The sequence below is a fragment of the Lagenorhynchus albirostris genome, chromosome 13, assembly GCF_949774975.1.
Source record: "Lagenorhynchus albirostris chromosome 13, mLagAlb1.1, whole genome shotgun sequence".
NCBI classification, from domain to species: Eukaryota; Metazoa; Chordata; class Mammalia; order Artiodactyla; family Delphinidae; genus Lagenorhynchus; species Lagenorhynchus albirostris.
Genome location: NC_083107.1, coordinates 42,876,890 through 42,899,898, shown reverse-complemented (window position 1 = coordinate 42,899,898; position 23,009 = coordinate 42,876,890). Strand labels below are relative to the sequence as shown.

Genomic DNA, 23,009 nt, shown 5'->3' with positions numbered 1-23,009 from the left:
CAATCTTGCCTTCTAACATCTCCTGTCTTTAACAATAACACCTGCACACAGTATTAACTAAATATCTCTTTCATGAACAAACTAGAACTTAATTTTATGCCGTCTTACAATTTTTCATTTACAATGTTTTTTTTTTTAATAAACCAGATACAATCTTTCTTATGCTTCCTTGGTATCCCTGATGTTATCCACCATAGTAGTGTGCACAAAAAGAGCTGCTCAAAAATATTTAACTGAATGATTCACAAAACGGAAAACTCAAGAAAAGTACTGAAGACACATATTACGTTTGAAATTAGCAGGTGGTGAAATTAAAGTATCAAGAACTTCCAGATGCCAACAAACAGAGCACAAAAGATCTATGGGCTGCAAAATATTTTTTAAAGAGAAAGAAACCTGGTATTGAGAAGTAAGAGTATCCACAGATATTTTCCATTAAAGATTATGTAGACATTTTGACTTTTCTCTAATAGTGGTAGTTTCTTGAGCTCAAGAACTCCAAACATTTTCAAAAAATCTGACAGGAAATGTTATTAAGGCATACCTTTAATTTCTAAAGCCTTCTCTGATTCTTCCGATCCTAGACATTCCACTAATGGTTGCAAGTAATATCTTCCTTCTTTAAATTCCTATAGTATTTTTTTAGATATTTTTTAGATATATGTCTTTTTTGGTACTTGTCACTTTCAAATTTTTATTACAGTTAATTTGTTTATTAAAATAATTTCCCTATTAGATTGTAACAATATTTGGTTCTTTTTTGAAAGTTTGTCAGTTTGTTGCTCCCACATACTCTAGCACAAGATCTTGCAAAAAGCAGGTATTTATTAATATATGTTGAAGAATGAACATAAAAAGATACAACAATGCTAAAAAAATTCTGGTGACAATAATTCTACTTATAGAACTCGTCATTAAGGAAAAGAATCAGAGATGTGTTCAGCACAATCACAGATTTAGGCAAAGGTGTTATAAAGGTTAGGGACACAAGCGTTGGAGTTAGAATGGACAAGTTACCTAACTTCTCTGAACTTGAGAATCTTCATCTATAAAATGGGGTTATTGCGCAGACTTACTAAGATAGTATACAATAAACTTATAACACAAAGCTTGGCATAAACAGTGACGATAAATATTTGGTTTTTGGTAAAGGGAGAGGACTGAAGAGATTCTTGTTTCATAGCATTAAGAACAAAAAAATGAAGGGTAATTAAAAACAGGGCGACCAAATTATATTTTCTAGATCGAAGTGAAACAATTATTACAAAAGATCAATAAAAACAGAAAAAAGGGCTCTCTGTTCTGACAAGGGGGAGCATCCCCTGTGGATAGCCTGCGGCTCCCAATTCTTGCCATGCCAGCAAGTGGAGGATTTAAGTGCTTTAGATGCCCACTTCAACTCCCAGTGTGAGTACTACTGCTCGCCAGGATACACACTGAGATGGGAGCGGACAACAAAGCCTGGAGCAGCCGACCAGCCTGTGATGATATGGAATCTCCCAGAATCAAGTGCCCAAGTATGAAAGAACACATTTCTGATCCTAATAAGCTGACAGTCCTCAGTGTCCTGGGAGATACCCGAGGGAACAGACACAGCAAACAACATTCTACTGATGTTATTCTAAAAGCCCTCCCCGCCAGACTCAAATTTTCCTGAAGGAGATCACAAGATACAGTACATAGTCTATGACAGAGCTGAGAACAAGGGGATCTGCAAATTTCTAGTTTAAGTCAGAGTCAGATGCTGCGACAAAATTCAACGTCCCAGGGAACAGTTACATGAAATGTCTAGCAGCAATAGTTATGGAGCCACTTGCAAGTTGTCCTGCATTGGTGGCCACAAGCCACAGGGTAGCCCTGCCTGAGTTTGTCAATTCAGTCTGGCTTGGTCTGGCATGGAGCCCACCTGTGTAACCATGAATATCAATGTGGGCATCAGAACAGCAGTCTTATGACTTCTGGATCAGTTTTATGAGAAAAGGAGACTCCTCACTGTGTCCACACCCATAGCCCCAAATCTCTACTGGCTGCCGCAAGAAATGCTACAGCAAGCACAGTGTGACCTGGATCTTCAACACATCATCTTGTGCTGGCAGGCCATGTTCCCGACCCTCACTGGCAGGATAGGAACAAAGATTATGCCTCCAGCACTAGCTCTGCAGTCCAGGCAGAATCCCATTCTATTCCTTCACTATGGTGCTAGCGGATAAGCACAGCACGGACAAGGAGCGCTATGTCTCCCTGGTGACGCCTGTGGCCCTTTTCAGCCTGACTGACACTTTCCCCTTGGGAAAAGAGGAGGTGGTCCTGCAAGCTGAAGTGGGCCAGACCTGTAACACCTGATGGGATGGCTCTTCTCTCCACAATTCTCTTTCTACATAGTGCTGTGTACACAGAAAGGCCTTAAAAATATCTTTAATGTACAGATTTTTATTTGTTATTTTTAAAGCCTATTTTATTATAAGCTTTCTCTGCACTTAAAAATTAGCACCAAGCTATCTGTACTTTGAAGTGCTCCAAAAAATATGAATATGATATTTACTCTTTCTCTCTTTACTCCATCATGGCTAGTTAATTTTGTAGAGAAATTAGAAACCACAGCCATAAACATTGCTCTCAATATGCTATTCAGTGTGATACATAACTTTCTCCTATTTTGTTTTTTTATATAAAATTAATTAATAAAATATTTTGGAAGAAAAAAGCAGAAAAAAGTTAAAGGGAAAATGTTAATAAGAACTTGTTTCAATCCAATTGAATGATACCGAATTATTATGTTTACATACTGTATTTACATGTGTCTAATATTTTTCACAATTATTTTTAATTATCTTTTCTAACTAGTCCACTGTTTATCCAAATTGAAGTTTTTTCCCCCAGAGAAGTGAGTTTAAACCAGCTAGAAATTTGTTTTCCAAATACCTGAGGCAGGAGAATGTGACTACATTCTTCTGCCTCAGGTATTTAGAAAACATTTTTTTCCTTGTTAGAAAAACAAATTCAACTAAAATGCTTAATCAGGCAGGATAACAGATTTTTAAACGGTTTTTCAAACAATCATGCTATATAGTGTTTCACATTCCTTTTAGTTTTGACACAAATCATGTAATGACAAGTATTTTGTTTATATTTCTCCAAAATAACATCCTTCTTCACTCCATATTAATTATTTCATGTAAGTGAGATCAAACAACTTTTACATATCCATCAGTCATATGAAACCAAAGTACAGCTTTTTGGAAGTAATTCCTAAGAAGCTGGAAGACACCTTTTCAAAATACCTTTAATATCTTGAAACGCAAATAGAGAAATGTTATAGAAAATGGATAAAACAGTAAAAAGACACTAACATAAAAAATTATATAGCATATGGTTCAAAATATGGTTCAGATTGAAAATAAAGTAATCTAAATATCTCAGGGTAAGGATGATATATATTAGGGACGTTGTGCAACTCACTCTTTTCTTCCTTTGGTCTCACTGTCTTAGATTTTTAAAAAAATTTAGTTGTTGCTCTAAAATATTTACTTCCTATATTTTCTTCTCTTTTAATGCCTTAAGAAAAACTGAAAATTCCCATCAGAAATGAATATATTTTATAGTGATGTGAAAGTTTTTTGTTCCAAAAAAATCTTTAGAAATTTCGCCTATGTAGTCTTTCATTAGTCCCAAGAGTAATCAAATTCTCTATAAATAAGTTCAAATCATCTCTCTCATGTAAATGGAGCAAATAATCAAAGTTTTACATTCTCCAGAATGACAGAGTACTTTGGTCTGCTATTAAGAAAATATTACTCACCATCACATGCAGTAATGTCTAGACTCCTTTAAAAATTATAAGGCTGCTTTCAGAGAGTGCAGGCAAAAAATCTGGTGCAATTTTACTCTTTTTAAAAACCAAAGTACTCTCTTAAAGGAGTTTATAATAATTCTCTTTTCTAAAATCATATCTCATTATACTGACTACAAAAATATGAGACCTTTTGTGGGACATTTTATTCAGAACACCTGTTATTCTCCTTTTATTAACATTTATTTTTCCAATCTCAAAATGTGGCAATAAAACTACAAAATTAACCTTAAGCAAATTCTTCTACCTTGAAAAGGCAATGATTTTTCCACTTACATCAATGATATTTTTAGTTTCATACTTCTGTACTGTTGCCAGAACTATGGGGATGAGTTAAAAAACACAAGAACAAAATCAGAGTAATTTAAAAGGAAGGAGAAAAGAAAACCTAATTGCAATGTGTTTACTAGCAATTTGGGGCTCTTATGCAGCCTTTCTGGCTCCTGTGTTGCACAAAAGACATATAGTACTTTATTACCTGTCCCTAAGAAACAAAGTATCAATTCTGAAAAATCTCTGAAGTTTTTTGGAAAGTAAACTTTCCTAATATACTAAAAGAAATTTACAAACCTCCGAATGCTCATCTCTCTCATCTATAAGTCTTTTTAGATGCAATACCATGTTTTTCAAGAGTGGTTCTATTTCCTCCTGAGACATGTCAGTCACTTCCATCCATTGTAGATCAAACACATTTTCCTGATTATGGGTTACCTTTAGAGAGCAACCAAAGTAAACAATTTTTTAAATGGCTAATACTTAAAAATACATTTAATTTTAGTATAATATTAGCTTAAATACTATATATCCCATATAATAAAAATATGAAAAGCAAATATGATATCTTGAAATTAATGAATGATGAAAAGGCTTCTACTAAAATTATTTTTACTAAATGTAATCTTTAAATGAATTTAGTCAACTAAAAAATAAGATATTTAATTTCTTTATTTTTTATTTTTTGCCACACCGCGCAGCGCGTGGGATCTTAGTTCCCCAACCAGGGATCGAACCTGCACCCCCCCTGCATTGGGAGCACGGAGTCTTAACTACTGGACCACCAGGGAAGTCCCAAAAATAAAATACTTAATTCAAGACATTCTTAAGGGAAGGTAATACTAATAGGTCTGGCAACTGCTTTAACAAACTCAATTAATCTTTTCCTTAGATAAGACTAAGTTTATTGTACTTGAATTCAAAAGCAAAAGTTTTAATCCTGTAGGATATAGGTTATTGCTCTTTTATACTTGAAAAGCTAAGTCTTTATAGATTCTGAAGAAGACACTGTCATAGAAACTTAGGAGAAAAGGACGCCCAGTATAAAGAGTTTTAAAAGAATGGAAAAGTTATATGAGTGAAATACTTATTTCTTGCTTTCCATTTCTCACTGTGATTCTGATATTTTGCTTTAACTTTCACAATAAACAGCAAAAATAACACTTTCAAGAATGGTGGCAAATTTAGTAACTTGCGGTACTCAGCATTTATTCAAAATCAAATACAAATCACAAAGCTAACAGAAACGAACATATATATGTATATATAAAGGGAAACTACCAACAAAACTGTATCTTGTAGAGTACTAATACACTTACTGCTGACAATATTACTGACCAGAAAGCGGGGCTGTTTGAATATTAACTAAGAGAAAAGATGATATATGGAACACAAAGTCATTTAAATAGAGAATATTTAAACACAACAATTCTCACTATTTAAAACTCTCTCCCTTTCCTTAGTTCTCTTTCTAATCAGCATGTAAAATTTAACATGCTGTAGTTCTAAAAACTCTAAAGTACGCAAGATTAAAAGCCCAAGACTAGACAGATGCAGAAATAGCAGCTTTTAAAAACAATCTTAACAAATAAATATTAGCTTCAATTATTTGACATTGTACACTATGTCCTCCATTTAGGTTTTTATATGGATGTTATAAATCACTAATGTGTTTATAATTCAAGTAATATCTTCAGTAGAAATTATGCTGTGCCCATTCACTAAAAAAAAAAAATCACTGGAATCACATAATACTAATAGGTTAGTATTATCATCTTACCTCACTTTAGTTTTGAATTACAGGCAGTGATCCACTTTGTGCTGCTTCCATTTACTATACTATTCATGCTGTAATGTCTAACAAAGAAATATACGTTCCTCAAATGGCACTTTCTGCCTATATCCCTATGGATAAAGGCAACAGTACATCTGTAGTCAGCACTGTGCCACGTAGAAGATAATTCATTTAAGAAACTATGTCTAAAGAAAAGAAGATAATTTTTCTAAAAGCAGAGTTCATCTATAATTGACTTTGATTTATTCTTGCTTAATCCATGATGGTATTTGGGGAGACATACAAATAAAACATACCACAAGCTTCATAAAAATACACAAAAATTGTATATAGATTATTACCTCTTGAATATGTGCGGCAACTGCTGCTTTTGTATCAAAATCTAAACCTTGAATTCTTTCAATAAATTCTTCTTTTTTCTGACACTAAGAGAAACGAATAAACCAATCATTCATACTTTATAGGGTATAGTTGTTAATATGTTGTAAATAACCAAAAATTCATTAAGCTAAAAAGCTTGGCTACATTTTGAACAGCACAATGAGGGTTTTGTTTTGCATTTAAATGATCTCTAATACACCTACCCTAATAGAAAGATAACAATTTAGAAATATTTATTTAAAAAGCAACATATTGAAAATCCATACCATTTTTATGCTGAAAAGTTTTAAGTTCTAAAGCGGGTAACCATTACACAAACCATCTAAGGTCAGTACAATATAATTAGGCTAACTTTACAAACAGAGAAGTAAAGAATCAAGAACTTGTTTCAGAGAGGATAAGTTACTTGCCAAAAAACACAGTGAGTCAGTGGCAGAATTCGGAATACAGCCAAAATGCAAAATGCTCAGTCAGTCTTTGCCTATCATCAAACAACACAGCCCTTTTTCTTGGAAAAAAAATTTTAAGCAATTTTTACTTCAGGCTTACAATTCATTCTCACATCTTCATCCTATCAATCTCAATAAAAGAAACCTACTTTTGTGGCCCAGTTCAACACATATAAGGTTATACAATAAATATTTGATTTGTTTCTAACACAAAGTTACCAGGGGCAAAATTTAAGAATGTATATACAAGTACACATGTATCAAGTGGAATAAAGGCAGCAATTATTTATTGTGTACCTTTTATAAAACGTTATATAAACTAAAAATATTACAATGCAAACCTCATCTTTTTCTTTCCATTCAGTACTGAATAACAGTTTAACATGCATCTTACTCTCTGCCTCTTGTCTACCTCTCTTATACTGCAATCCAACTGCGTTTAACGGTATTCTTACAGCTACCAAATGAGAAGTGCATACAAAACAGACAGCACTGCCTTGTCTAGCTTAGTTGCATCTCTTGGGCCAATTACTGAACTACTAGTGAAGACACTATACTCAAAAAAGGAAACTTGGCTCTTTGGTCAGTAAGAAACTTAGCAAGGTTCTGATTTACACTCTACACATTTATTATATCATAACATTTTTTAAACAACTTTACTGGAGTATAATTGCTTTACAGTATTGTGTTAGTTTCTGCTGTATAACAAAGTGAATCAGCTATATGCATACATATATCCCCATATCCCCTCCCTCCTGCATCTCCCTCTCACCCTCCTTATCCCACCTCTCTAGGTGGTCACAAAGCACCAAGCTGATCTCCCTGTGCCATGCGGCTGCTTCCCACTAGCTATCTATTCTACATTTGGTCGTGTATATATGTCAGTGCTACTCTCTCATTTCGTCCCAGCTTACCCTTCCCCCTCCCCGTGTCCTCAAGTCCATTCTCTACATCTGTGTCTTTACTCCTGTCCTGCCCCTAGGTTCATCAGAACCAGTTTTTTTTTTAAGATTCCATATATATGTTAGCATACAGTATTTGTTTTTCTCTTTCTGACTTACTTCACACTGTATGACAGACTCTAGGTCCAGGTCCATCCACTTCACTACAAATAACTCAGTTTTGTTTCTTTTTATGGCTGAGTAATATTTCATTGTATATATGTGCCACATCTTCTTTACCCATTCATCTGTCGATGGAAACCTAGGTTGCTTCCATGTCCTGGCCATTGTAAATAGAGCTGCAATGAACATTGTGGTACATGACTGTTTTTGAATTATGGTTTTCTCGGGGTATATGCCCAGCAGTGGGATTGCTCGGTCATATGGTATCTCTATTTTTAGGTTTTTAAGGAACATCCATGCTGTTCTCCATAGTGGCTGTATCAATTTACATTCCCACCAACAGTGCAAGAGGGTTCCCTTTTCTCCACACCCTCTCTAGCATTTATTCTTTGTACATTTTTTGATGATGGCCATTCTGACTGGTGTGAGGTGATACCTCACTGTAGTTTTGATTTGCATTTCTCTAATGATTAGTGTACATCATAATATTTTATTTCTACTTCCATAAAATTTAATTTAATTAAGCACATTTCTATCAGTGCAGAAAGTTCCTTATCCTATAAAAGCAAAATTATTAGGATGATATAGAAATTCAATGAAATTTAAAATTAAATTAAATTAATTTTAAATTAAATTTAAAATTAAATTATGAGAAATGTACAGTTCCCATCTATGACTAGGAAGTCAGAGTTTTGGAGGGATGTGATAAAAACTACCAGGTTTAAAAACAAGAATTTTTTTGGTCTAGTAAATAATATTTGACAGGCATAGTGAGAACAATTAAGAATGACTTTCGGATAGTACATTTGTGGCATATATAAAATAACTAACTTTTTAGGTATGGTAACCCCAATTTTTAAATGTTATGCTTCCAAAAGTGACTTATGTATAGTTTGAGCCAGTGAACATATATAAAATGGCAGGGTTATAATAAGTATGACTCACTGAAGGGTCCCCCAATTCAACTGCCATACCTTTGTCTGCCTTCAGTTTAAACACATACACTTCCCTTTTCTAAGTCCTAGAGCCACTGTTTATTTATACTACCTTTAAAAGCTCACCCTGTAACACAGTCTCAACACAGATCAATGAGAATTCTTCCTTTACCTTAAAATACCCACAATTTGTACTAAATCTCACCTCTGTTCAAACTCTGAAAGTTTTAAGAATTCTGAAAATGTTTTATAAATAGATTAGGTTTTCTTAAAGAATATCGAATGAAGTTGATAGGTTCTTGAAGGCTAGAAACGAGAAAGAGTACCAAGACGGAAAAAAGATAGAATGAGAAGATTCACTTTGAAGTTGAATAATCAGAATATCAGTGTTGTCCAATACAAGTACTCACTAGCTAACTGTGGCTACTGACTATTGAAATATAGCTAGTGCAACTGAGAAACTGAAACTGTAATTTTATTCAATTGTAACTAATTTAAACTTAAATAGCAACACGTGGCTAGTGGCTATTCTACTGACAGCCCAGCTCTAGAGCATAAAGAGAGTATGGTGTTAAAAACAGAACTATAAACAGTTTCACTTCCAACTATAAAGACTCTTGTGAAGACTAAATCATCATCAGCAAACTTTTTTCCACTTAAAATTAAGCTCTCTTTTATCTTTATATACAGTTTTTAAAGTGTTATGGGCACTAAAGTTACTTCTAATTCTATTACATTAATTGATTCCTAAGCCAGCAGATTATCGTGATTTCATAATTTCTGCCTCCTTTTGATCATCAATCCTCTTCCCTTCTGTAACACACACACATGCGTGCATAAATCATAGGATGTTCTGGGAGAGGTTTTTAAGGGTACTTCTAGGGAAACTTGAAAAGCTGGGGCCTTTAAAAGCCTCGAATAAAAAAAAAGAATTAAATGTTTTAAATGATTATGACTACCTGATAATATAACTAAAGTTTGAAATAAAGTAACAGAATGAGTGTTTTTCTTCAAAAACCTTCTCCTTAGGAGGTTATACAGTTATTTAAAATTTTCTAACATGGACTTTGAACACCAATGGCCCATCCTTAAGTCTTTCAGAAACTAGAGCCTGAAAAATTTATAAAAAGTTATTAAAATAAAAATACGAAGAATTATTTTAACTTACCTGAACTGCGCAACCCAGTAAAAGTAAAAGCAACTTTTTAACTTCTTCTGTGCCTTGTTCTGAAATAAAAACAACTACTAAGTACAACATTTTACTTTAGTTCAACTCTCTTAGAGTGGTAGTATTACTTCTAGAGGTGATATTCACAACAACTTGACCAAGGGATTAAGTTTATAAGTGCAGTGGAGAATTCAGAAAAGCAGCTCTGTGTGTGCACAATATGGTAAGAGGAATTTTGAAGGGCTGCAGTACAGATAAAACAGCTTTCAAAGCTCTGTGTGATAAAGGATGCTAACTCTAAATCCACTACTTCTCCGTACGTCATTATACTACACCAGCATACCAAATTAGGAACCTCTACTATAGAGACATGCCACAGCCAGCCAAAATGGTTCCTAATAGGTCTTAGGCCTATTGGCGTTTTCTTTCTGAAACACTGACCTTATATGATTCATTACCTATAAAATGTAAACGGCTTTCCCCTGCGTAGATTCATGAAAATCAAAACCTTAAATATCAGTTATGGTGAGGCTGGTAAAATAAATGTATATAACAAGCTGAATAAAGTTTATGGTCTGTAACAGAACTGGACAGTACATTCACTGTCCAACAGCATTCAATTCAAATTTTCTTAAAACATTCAGCTGACAAAAAAAAAGTCACTTCTCTGGCCAGAATTTCACCATCAGGCCAATCTGTCTTCTCAAACATTTCCTCCTACTCTCCATGAAACAACCTACCTTCTTAGCCACACTAATCACGCTTCCCCAAATATACATACATATATACACACACCACTGCCTTAACTTCTGTTACTCCCTCTGCCTGTCTTTCTTCCCTACCCTTCGTCCCTCTAATGAACTACTTACTAATCTAATCACAATCCTAGGCACAGCTCTAACATCTCTGTGTTGTCTTCCCTGACCCAACCACCAATGGTCTCCAACCCTCACTAATCTACCAACTTTAAGAATAATCAATGGCTCCATATTTTATAAGCCTTAACATTCTTACATCTCTCTACTTTGCACTAATTATTACATGATTTCCCAGTAATCTGTGTATCTCTCGCCACAACACAAGACCCTCCAGAGCATAAACCATTTTCTTTATATTCCTGGTCCCTCTAACTTGGTAAGTAATTATTAAATGCATCTGGAATTGAAAACAATTCCATTCTACATACAAAATGTTTTTTACATTTTTTATTTGTATATTAAAATATTCCAGAATATCTCGAAAGAGTATCTAAACTCCTAATTCACCCCATCTAATTTGTAGTTTGCTCAATGAAAACAGCTGCTTAGATTTCGTTTTTATTTTGGTTTTATTTTTGTTTGTTTTGACTGAGGGTGAGACTGGGAATTGGAGAAGATATACTTGATTTGGGTTACATGCCTGTAAGAATAAGTCCTTTGTTGAAACTGTTAGGTAGCTGCTAATTTCCCCAACTGTTCAAAAATTAAAACCCTGAACATGTCGCACTTAAAATCTGGTAAAGGGCAGAAACTTTGAAGAAAATAATTTAAATTATCTAAGAAACTGCTTCTCATCTTTTTTCCACTCAAAAGTAGTTTAATATAAATTACAACATATCAATCAGTAAAACCTCAGATTCAAACAACTTTGGCAATGGTAGATAGTAGCTATAAAACCTAGAAATTATTTCAAAATCACTTCTTTTCTAAGGTTATATTCTTTTAAGCTTATAACTGCTGTACTTATCTTCTATACTTGTTTATAAGACACTAAAAATCATCACAGAAAAGTATCGACTTGGTAGAGTAAAAAAAAAAAACACTGGACTTAATGTAAAATGTATGTCTGATCCCATCTACGACTTACAAACATTCTGTTTACTTTCTCTATATAAAATGGAATATCACCTCCAACTTTCCCTATAGACTCACAAAAAACCTAGTGAGTTAATGGAAATTAGCAAGATCTTGGTAAGCATCATAATATTACACAAAGATAAGACTTTATTATCACATTATGCTAATTTTAATACTTACCAGAAAAGGGATTTTTGCCAATGATTAAGACATTTGGCAAAGACATCATAATCAACTGCTGCAAAGTCTCCTATAAAAAGATACCCAAAGGTTGTTATATGGGTAATGCTGACAGGATAATTACTCAACAAGCTGTAACCTATGATTCGTGCACATCTCTGTAGGCATACTTTACCTACAGAGGTATACTGCAATTAAAAAGCTTAAAAAATGTGAAAAAAAAGATGTCTAAAAAGTCTTAAATCTTTTGTAACTATAAGTTAATGAATTAAATAACTAAAATTATAATTATCAGATAGGCTTAAGTTAATAAACATATCAAATGTCCATCAAATAAGTGTCCAAGTTGAACTGGTCTAATACCTATTATTTGGAAATCTGAATTTTAGGTATTAGATAATTAAACAACTTTCCTCAATTAAAAGATCAAGTGTGTGTATCTTGAGTTTTTTTTGTTACTTCTCTCTGAGAGAACTAAAAAATCAACTGATAGTAAAATTAAGAAAGCTAGTTAGTTCATTAAAAATCCTATCTTACGAGTATTTCATGAAAGTGAGCTCTTCCTCAGTGACTCGTTATTTCTCTCCTATCTACAATTCATGTTTTACTTCCTTTGACTTCTGTCAAACTTTTTGTGACAAGAATATATACAAATTCTGATGGTACAGGATGATTCAGAAAATTGAATGCCTCCAAATTATTCATTTTGGTTATACACTAAGTATGCATCTTCTGTTTATACTATCTTTTCTTTGAGGAAATGAGAGAACACGTCATGTCTATCACTATAACTACTAACAATGACATGCTACAAAGGGTCTGGGATGAATTAGACTACAGGATTGATTAGTTTAATGTGATAATACTGAATCTTTGCAAGATTATGAAATAACTGTGAGTGTCTTTACAATTTGGCTTTCACTACACATTCAGACATAACTAGTTGCTGAGGAATAATTTTTTGTTAAGTATTCAATTCCTTCTGAATCATTCTTTCCTTAACACTATGATGAGGAAGCAAATAACCATGAAAAGTTAACCTTTATTACTTTTTTAAAGATGTGTGATTCTAGATCCTCAAAAGCGGTTTCCTATAGCCAGAGTGTGACATGACACCAGAGGCTAGGTAGAATTGATCTTTTATCTGTAATTTCTTTCAGATATGTATTAGAAAGTTTCAGAAAATTTCTTCAGTGTTATATTTACTAGTCTTAAAAAAACTAACACCAAAAATATGCACACATTTAGAGAAAACTACATATTCAGTATGTGCATCACATTAGTAAATACAGTTAAGAATAGTAAGTGTCAAAAATTGCTAAAATCACTTATTCCAAGGATTGATACTGAGTTTGGATATTTAATAAATGAGTTTTCCAGTTAAAAGCAAGTTATGCCAAGATAAAATATTCTATAGCCAAGTATGTAACAGCTAAATGGACTTAAAGAAATAAATTTCAAATTAATTGCAATTTTTAGTTTCCTTGCCCTAAAGCAAAATTTTCAGGACTATATTTGTACATATTTAAAAGAAAGCATACATAAGAGAGATGCATTAAAAAAAGCAATCATTGGGCTTCCCTGGTGGCGCAGTGGTTGAGAGTCCACCTGCTGATGCAGGAGACATGGGTTCGTGCCCCGGTCCGGGAAGATCCCCCATGCCGTGGAGCGGCTGGGCCCGTGAGCCATGGCTGCTGAGCCTGCGCATCCAGAGCCTGTGCTCCGCAACGGGAGAGGCCACAACAGTGAGAGGCCCGCGTACCACAAAAAAAAAAAATAAATAAAAAAGCAATCATTGTTTTGTTTATATCCTTTTTAGTGGAGATAATCTAAGTCAAGACAATCTATTTTATTGATGTACCATGTAACATTCTATGTTGGCAGAGTTATAAGGAAATTGTCCAAATAGGTACTAATCTTTAATATGGTTCACCACCTCTTTCTTACATCCTCTTCCTCAGGTGGCTCCCCACTTCCTGCCTATCCTAATACCTCATTCTCTAATGCTATCTTAGTCTCTCCACAAAGATAAAAGCAATCTCATATATTCTTTCATCATATGGTACCATCAGTGACCTCCTGTGTTAATACAGTTTGCTTAACCTGTACACTATCACGTTTGATTATATTTGGATGAAGCAAATTCAAACGTACCTCTGTGTATCTAAAGATGTACTCTAGTATGGTGGAATGTGAATGCCTAGTATAGAGTACTATGGTAGAGTCAAGTCAGAAAACTTAGGCTTAAATTTCAGCTCCTTGACTTACTATGTGTGTGACTTTTGCTGAGAAGGGTAAGAAGTGAAACAAAAGTGTAAAGTTTTTTTAAATGGTGGTTATTATTTTTTAACAAATTTATTTTTTTATTTTTGGCTGCGTTGGGTCTTCATTGCTACGCGCGGGCTTTCTCTAGTTGCAGCAAGCAGGGGCTACTCTTCATTGCGGTGCACGGGCTTCTCATCGTGGAGGCTTCTCTTGTTGCAGAGCACAGGCTCTAGGCGTGCCAGCTTCAGTAGTTGTGGCATGCGGACTCAGTAGTTGTGGCTCGCGGGCTCTAGAGCACAGGCTCAGTCGTTGTGGCGCGTGGGCTTAGCTGCCCCGCAGCATGTGGGATCTTCCCGTACCAGGGATCGAACCCGTGTCCCCTGCATTGGCAGGCAGATTCTTAACCATTGCACCACCAGGGAAGCCCAAATGATGGTTATTAAATATTAGAGTTAATGAAAAAAAAATCTACCTTTTACTTTATTTCCAAGTACTGATTTTGTTATGTCTGAAAGTGCTAATATTAGGTAAGGCAGCTAAAAATTATACAAATTTTAAAAACCCAAATTATTCTAAAACCTCTATTTGGTTCTTTGGGTTCTTCAGAGAATTCTAGCTACATTTTTGTAAAAATTCCTATTTCCCAATTCCAATCTTACAAGTAACATTAAAAAATACACAAGACATAAAAGAAATCAGAGGTTAGAAAAACTGATTGTTATTGTTAAAGCTCTACTATAACATCCTGAGACTTCCCAGACTTCACCTAGCTCTAAAGATGTTCATTATTAAGGTGCTAAGAAATGGAAAAACAATACATAACTTAGTCCAAGATAAATACTACTTTGTTAAGCAGGAGCAACAATTAATTTGTTGTTAATTAATGGGTTAAGAATGATAACACATGTAAATGAATAAGTGAAGAGACTTCAATTTGTTAGTAAAGTGATGAGAAACCTATTTAAAAATGTATAGGGCTTCCCTGGTGGTGCAGTGGTTGAGAGTCCGCCTGCCGATGCAGGGGACACGGGTTCGTGCCCGGGTCCAGGAAGATCCCACATGCCGCGGAGCGGCTGGGTCCATGAGCCATGGCCACTGAGCCTGCGCGTCCGGAGCCTGTGCTCCACAACCGGAGAGGCCACAACAGTGAGAGGCCCGCGTACCGCAAAAAAAAAAAAAAAAAAAAAAAAGTATAGAAAAAGAAAGAGTTTTAGCAATACAATAGAAAGTGGAGAAAGTTTTGAGAAAATCAGGACAGCCACTCATTCAACAAATATTTATTGCATGTTTATTATCTGTCAGACATTATTCTAGATACTGGAAATAAAGCAATGAAGAAACAAAAATCCTTGCTCCCATGGAATTTACATTTTTGAAGGGGTAGAAAGAAAATAAGTAAATGTTTTTGGTGATAAGGGCTAACAATAAAATGAAACCAGGGAACAAGAGGTGGAGATAAGAAGGATGCAAGTTTTGAAAGATATGCAAATATTCAAATATAGAGAATTTGAGAATTTTCAAGACCACTAAAGCAAAGCTTCACTGAATTGGTAGAAAATCTATCCTGGTATGAAGACAGTCCAGAAAAATTTGCAGAACATCAATAATTAATAAAAATAAAGACGGAACAAGAAAGAATGGCAGAGATTATCTTAATAGGAAAATAACAGAAGTGCTTTGAAAGATACAAGTCATTTCATTCCTATTATTTTTAATTGGCTTTGTATAACTTTTCTATAAAAATGGTATATTAACTATTTTTTTAGTTTTAGTTTAAAAACTTTTAAAACTGATACACGAGTTTCTGTGAATTGAAATTCATGTTGCTAAAGCACTTAAGAAAGACTATTTCAAGTTTGTGCCAGACAGACCCTAGAGACTATTCAAAGACAACTTAAACCAGGTTTCTCCTTCTTCCTACAAGTTACCCATAACACTTCCTTCACAGTAAGAACTTAAACAATACTTCTGGGAAAGGTCTGGGCTCATTTCCCTTTTTGAATCACATTGAACAAAATACTAAAACTAAAACTATACATTTCTAAGGTACTAAATATGGGCTTCAAAGATTTCTAGAATATACTGGAATGACAGTCTCTCCTTTGGGACTCTAAATCTGTTTTAAAAACTCAAACATAATTACATTTATCATACTATTTGTATTTAGCATTTTATCCGTGTTACTAGTGAAAAGAATTAAGACTATTTTATTATATTTTAGTAGCATGTAGAAAAAAATTAAATGAATGATGTTAAAAGAAAAGAAAATCTGACCAAAGTATCAAAAATACTCCAAATGTTGCTTATTATAACAGATGTTAAAGAAAAACCTTAAAAAGTACCTGCTTTCTCTGGCAACTAAATTAATGGTACTAGACCTAATTTTTACTTTTACTATTAGTGACGTCAAACATGCAAAAACTTCCTAATAAATTTATTAATTGTAAAGTGTTCTTGTCTTTTAGGCCTCAAATGATTCAGTTCATTATTTTAATGGTGGCTGAAGAACCACCTTGCTTCTTTTAGTATTTATTTAAACTGCAGCTTGTGCAGTCATACCAAACAACGGCTGCTGACAGAATTCTAAAAGTGGACTAAGATTTTTACTTGTAGACTGTGTCTCTGATAATCAAATTCACCTTCTTGCCTTCATCCACAGGAATAAAAATAACTTAAAAAAAAAAATCAAAGCACCAAGGTAATTTTCCATAACAGCTATAATTTACTTATTTTCTGACTTGAAAATTTTTAAATATTTATTTGCAAGACAAAAAGAGATGCTTGCTATGTATCAAGCAATTATTTGAAAAGGTCTGAATTGCCACTTAAACGTAATGAAGTGTTCAACAATCTTTCTGATAATCTAAAGTTACCAGTTACTGCTCTCAAGACCTCTCACATTCACTGTCCTTATTTATCACAATCAAAATTATTTGATTTAGTTATTTACTTGTCTATTATCCCTCTACTAGAGAACAGGGCTACAGCCTGTCCTGTTTATCACTATAGCTTCAATGCCTTGGCATTCAATGAAAGGCAGCAGAAAAGAAGGGCAATCTGAAATTGTAATTTTTACTGAGCTTTTACATATTCCACATCATTAAAATAAAAAAGGGAAGAATACTAACACTTAAATTAACTTATCATCACTGAAAAGATTCACTGAAATAATTCCCCCCACTAACAATCATCTCAGGGTATTCTGTCAATTTTCTTCCTCCCTAAGAATCATTTTTGCAAGATGATCTTGATGCTTAACAACACATTAAAAAACAAACAAACCTGGAGACATCATACATTTGTGAATTTTAACCTACCCAAACTTACTCCTTCTGCGAGTCAGACAATCAAAATGTACAAAATATTTTACCTCAAATACTTTTTCTGAGGGGCGTATGAGATACAACAAAATACTTTTGATTGTTTGAGAAAGATTTTCAGGGAAATCTTTGGTTTTCCCAACAGTCAGGTAATTTAACAGATGACAATAACTGCACTGATTCGGCCTTTAATTTGAAATCTGTCAATATATTAAACTGGGTCATGTCTATCTTGGTTTTACACATGAAAATAAAAAATCATTTTAGTAAGTCAATTAATCATGTAAATAAGATGGATGACCTATTTCTGAAGATACTCTAGAAGTGCCTTAGAAAGATTTTATGGAAGACTATGAAGCATGAAAGGGAGCGGGTAGAGAGGGTTTGGTAAACTGGTTCAGTGGTACAAGCGGAATTTCAACACTCAGTAATATTTTAAGTATCTGAAACTACGTTGACAAAATGTTAAGATACTCAATCCCTTCTAGCTCTAAGTTACAACAGTTCACTGATATTCAAACTTAGATTAATTAAAATAAAAGGGTGTAAGTGGTCATCCTGCAAATGTTAATGAAATATTTACAGGTGTGTCTAAAAAATGGTGACAGTCAAGACAAATCAAATCATTAATAATAATATCATCTTGGCACTATTAACATTTGGGCTTCTCAATTTTAGCACAACTAACATTTTGGGCTAGATAATTTATTTTTAACATTGATACAATACATTTTAATATATAATCCACATTCATATTTCCACATTTTCCATCAAAATATTCTTTATAGCTTTTGGGGGGAGAGATTCAGAATCCAACCAAAGATACACTGTCTCCACTTGTTACACCTCTTTAGTCTCCCTTCATCTAGAACAGATCCTTTGCCCTTTTTAAAAAATTGTTGTCAATGACATATACATTTTCTAGAAATCAGACTTATTGAGGTGTAATGTACATGCAATAAAAATCACCAATTTTATGTGTACAATTTAATGAGTTTTGACAAATGTACACAGTTTTGAAACCACCATTTCAGTAATGATGTCAACATTTTCATTATTTCAAAAAGCTTCCCTGTGCCCCTTTGCAATCAATTCCCTCAAGTATGTTTTTGACATTCCCTCTTTTTAGAAGCACTTTATTTTGTAGGCTTTCGTGATACCACGGCTTGTCTAGTTTCCCTCCTGTATCTCCTTCTTGGTCAGCTTAGCCAGTTTCTCCTTCTCTGTGAGGACAGGAATCTTATTTGTTATGTTTGCCACTTACGACCACATCCCCAGCACCTAAAACTGTGTCTGGCTCAGGAAACACTGCAAGACGTTCATCTCTATTAATTTATGTAATGCTCAGCTGCCAGCTAAGTATTATTATCTTTATTTTATAGATGAAGACGTTAAAGCTCAAGGAAGTAATTTGTACCATTTATACAACTGCTACATAACAGAGAGCCAGGATTTAAATACACTATATAAAATACATTTTGATTATTATATCATTAATTAAATTATTAAATATTTCATTATTAAATATTTCATATATGTCATATTAAAGACAAATATGCAAATATTTTAAATATCTGGACTCCGGAATTTAAGATAGATTTTTATACCACTTTGTCCCTGTGACATAAAAGTTAAGCACATCTACTGAGAGAACTATAATTCAATGTGATATAATGTTTTGGATTTGAAAGGCACATGTTTGTTTGGGCTGTATAATTCTTAATCACGGGGAAATGTCCTGTGCATTGCAAGATGCTTAGCCACATTCCTGGCTTCTATCCACTAATGCCAGTAGTACTCTTAGGTACAACAACCAAAAATGTCTCTAGTCATTGCTAAATGTCCCCCAGGTGATAAAATCACCCTCCACTAAGAACCTCTTATCTAAACCATTGAACTGATGGATTTTACAATTCCCTCATCCGCAAATATCTCTGCGACTATAACTTCATTAAATTAATATGATCAATACAAAGACAATTTCAATACCTAGCTTGGGCAGGAGGAAGACAAAGAACAAGAAAACAGTAGTTTAATAAAAAAGAATGAAACATTACTACATGCTACAACATTGATGAACCTTGAAATCATTATGCTAAATGAAAGAAGCCAGTAACAAAAGACCACATACTGTACAATTGCACTTTTATGAAATGTCTACAATAAGCAAGTCTATAGAGACAGAAAATAGATTAGCAGATGCCTAAGGTTGGGGTGGTGGTGGTGGTGATGAGTGTGTATGCAGGGTTCGGGGAAATGGGGAGTGACTGCTAACAGATACAGGGTTTCTTTTTGGGGTGATAAAAATGTTCCAAAATTGGTGGTGTAGATGGTTGTATAACTCTGTATATATACTAAAAACCACTGAATAGGACACTTTAAATGGGCTATACAGTACGTGAATTATATCTGAATAAAGTTGTTAAAAAAAAAAGCAATAGTAGACAACACAGAATTAGGTTGCACTGACAAATGATTTAAGATTCTGATAAAGAAATCCCCTTGCCTTTTATGTCTTCTTTCCCAAGGAGTCTCACAAAATTTTCAAGAAAAACTTGCATCTCCCTAAAGATAGTGTGAAACCAAAGATCTAACAACATTCCAATAAGGGCAAGATTGATGAAGATTGTCAAAATGAGTCACTGCACCCCTTTATCTAGTCTTTTGCTTAATGTATCTAGAAATACTGACACAAAATAAGAATAAAAGACAAAACAGATATAACATAGAACCTAACTCACTCAAATCAAAGAGAGGAAAATGAGAGAAGGAATACAGGAAAAAAAACTTTTTAAGTTTAAAAAAAACCTAGCACAGACTTTTATTTCTGGCAATGAGGAATACTAAATATTAGAAAGAAAGGAAGGAAGGAGTTCAAAAATGCTGGATAGCTTTTTAAAAATCTTTTAAAATTTATTGACTTAGCTCAAAAGAAAATAAAAAGGTAACTGTCAAAAGATAAAACAAAATTAAAAACTGAACCCTGCAAATAAGACACAGAAGAAGCAGTTCTTCTTGGCCTTTGCTTGAGATTGAGGAGGGTTGTTTCCCTAAGAATCTGCGATAATGTGGTCCCAGTTAAAAAATACATACGTAAACACATAAATACATAATTTACAAACACACAAATGCAGAAAAAGAGATCCAGAAGTATATATATTCAGGTGCTAATAATGGTAATCTCCAGGCCCTGAAATTATGTTTGTATTTTCTCATTTTTTCTAGTTTTCTATATACAGCATACAAGTATGCTTCTACAATAATATAAAGCTGCTTAAAATAAATTAAATGAAAAGTGTTTCAGGCTTGGCTACACAAAAGGAAACAAATCCTCTCTGAAGCAATGCATCCTTGGCTCAGACCCAGAAGTATTTTCCCACAGATAAACTTCCCCCCACAAAATGAGCTCACAATTAACACACACACACACACACACACACACACACACACACACACACACTGCCACAACAGCTACCACCACGAGAAACAGCAAGCAGAAAACAAAGGGCAGATTCAGATCCCCATAGATCTGATTTCAGATTTTGTAATTATCCAACATAAAATAAAAAATAGACATTTTAAAAATTTCTGAAGAGATAAAGGAAGGAAAAAATTTTAAAAGAATGATTAATAAACAAAATGAAAAGGCAGATGAAAAAGAACCAAACAGAACTTCTACAAATGAAAGCCATGATTACTAAGAGGCAAAACTTAATCAGTGGGTTAAACAGAAGATATGAGGGGCAAATTATCAAACTGCAGAGATAGTCTTGAAAAAAAATACTCAGGATGTAGCACAAGACTGTAAACTGTAATGTAAAAGAAAGTTTAATAAGCATGGAGGATAGAGTAGGAAAGTCTAATATACACATAATAAAAATATCTGAGGAATATCAGATTAATACAAAAGAAGCAATATTAGAAGAGACAGTAGTAGCAGCCAGGAGAGAGAAAAAGACAGTTTAACCTAAGAACAAATATTTGACTGATAGCTGGTTTCTCCAAAACAAAAAGGACTCCAGGGAGAGAAGGTAAAAATCTGCAAAACACTGAGAGAAAAGTAATTGTTAACCTAAAACTACATACCCAATAAAATTACCTTTCAAGAACAAGGGTGAAATAAAGGCATTTTCAGACAGACATTGATAAACTTTACTATCAACAAACCTTCTCTAAACAAACAATCAAAAGATGACTTCGGTAAGAAAATAATACCAAAGGCAGGTCTGAGATAACAAAAGAAAACCATGAGGAGGAAAAAAAGGAAAACATGTAGCTTGATCTAAAAGAATACTGATTTGATTTATTTAACAGTACTTTCAATATTTAATTTATGGGGTTTAAAAACAGAACTAAAATACAAAATAAGAACAGCTTAAGGGCTTCCCTGGTGGCGCAGTGGTTGAGAGTCCACCTGCTGATGCAGGGGACACAGGTTCATGCCCCGGTCCAGGAAGATCCCACATGCCACGGAGCGGCTGGGCCCGTGAGCCATGGCCACTGAGCCTGCGCGTCCGGAGCCTGTGCTCCACAATGGGAGAGGTCACAACAGTGAGAGGCCCACGTACCTCAAAAAAAAAACAAAACAAGAATCCACCTGCCAATGCAGGTGACACAGGTTCAAGCCCTGGTCTGGGAACATTCCACACGCCACAGACAACTAAGCCCAGCGCCACAACTACTGAGCCCGTGCGCCACAACTACTGAAGCCTGCACGCCCTAGAGCCCGCACGCCACAACTACTGAGCCTGCGTGCTGCAACTACTGAAGCCCACACGCCTAGAGCCCGTACTCTGCAACAACAGAAGCCACTGCAATGGAAGCCCGTACACCACAATGAAGAGATGCCCCCGCTCCTTGCAACTAGAGAAAGCCTGTGCACAGCAACAAAGACCCAACACAGCCAAAAATAAAATAAAATAAAAAATTTAAAAAAAATGCTCATGTTCAAACTCTGAAATATGCATCCAATTTAAGTTAAAAAAAGGAATAAAAAGTATATTGTTCAAAGGCAAAATTCTAGTAGGCTAACAAAGTGTTGCACTATATAAATTCTCAGGAAATTTAAAAAATTTTAAATTCATAAAATACAAAAATTATCTGTAAATTAGATAATTATGAAGTGCATGCTTGCATCTTTAACATTGCATAAGAAATAAACTGTGTTATTATTACTCAACCTCCAGCAAACAGACCAGTATCTGATATATAACAAGCATTTAGTATATACTAGGTCATTAATACTAAACAACACAAAAATGTGAATATGCAAGGAGTTATTAAAATACTAGATTAAAAAAAGAACCACTTACCTGGTAATAAAATTTTATCTGTCTCACCAAAATGGATAGATTATGAATTCTAAGTGAGGCATCATTGTTGACTTTTTTATTTACTCTCTGACTCTCCGATTTAGGATTACTGTAAGAAATAGAAAAAGAAATACTTTAAAAGTTATATTGAAATATACCTATCAACTTATAGATGACTAAAA

The 23,009-nt window shown here is 34.2% G+C and overlaps 1 protein-coding gene and 1 pseudogene across 1 annotated transcript in view; one reads left to right on the top strand and one right to left on the bottom strand.

Moving 5' to 3' along the window:
• Positions 1–23,009, bottom strand: part of CCDC88A (coiled-coil domain containing 88A) — a 125,527-nt gene that overhangs the window by 72,381 nt on the left and 30,137 nt on the right. Inside the window, exons 3-7 of the mRNA XM_060169354.1 lie at positions 22,828–22,936; positions 11,931–12,000; positions 9,916–9,974; positions 6,260–6,343; positions 4,421–4,561 (exon numbers count right to left, since the gene is read on the bottom strand). Coding sequence (XP_060025337.1) covers positions 4,421–4,561; positions 6,260–6,343; positions 9,916–9,974; positions 11,931–12,000; positions 22,828–22,936 — 463 coding nt within the window. The remainder of the gene's footprint in view (positions 1–4,420; positions 4,562–6,259; positions 6,344–9,915; positions 9,975–11,930; positions 12,001–22,827; positions 22,937–23,009) is intronic.
• Positions 596–2,343, top strand: LOC132531871 (sushi repeat-containing protein SRPX-like; annotated as a pseudogene).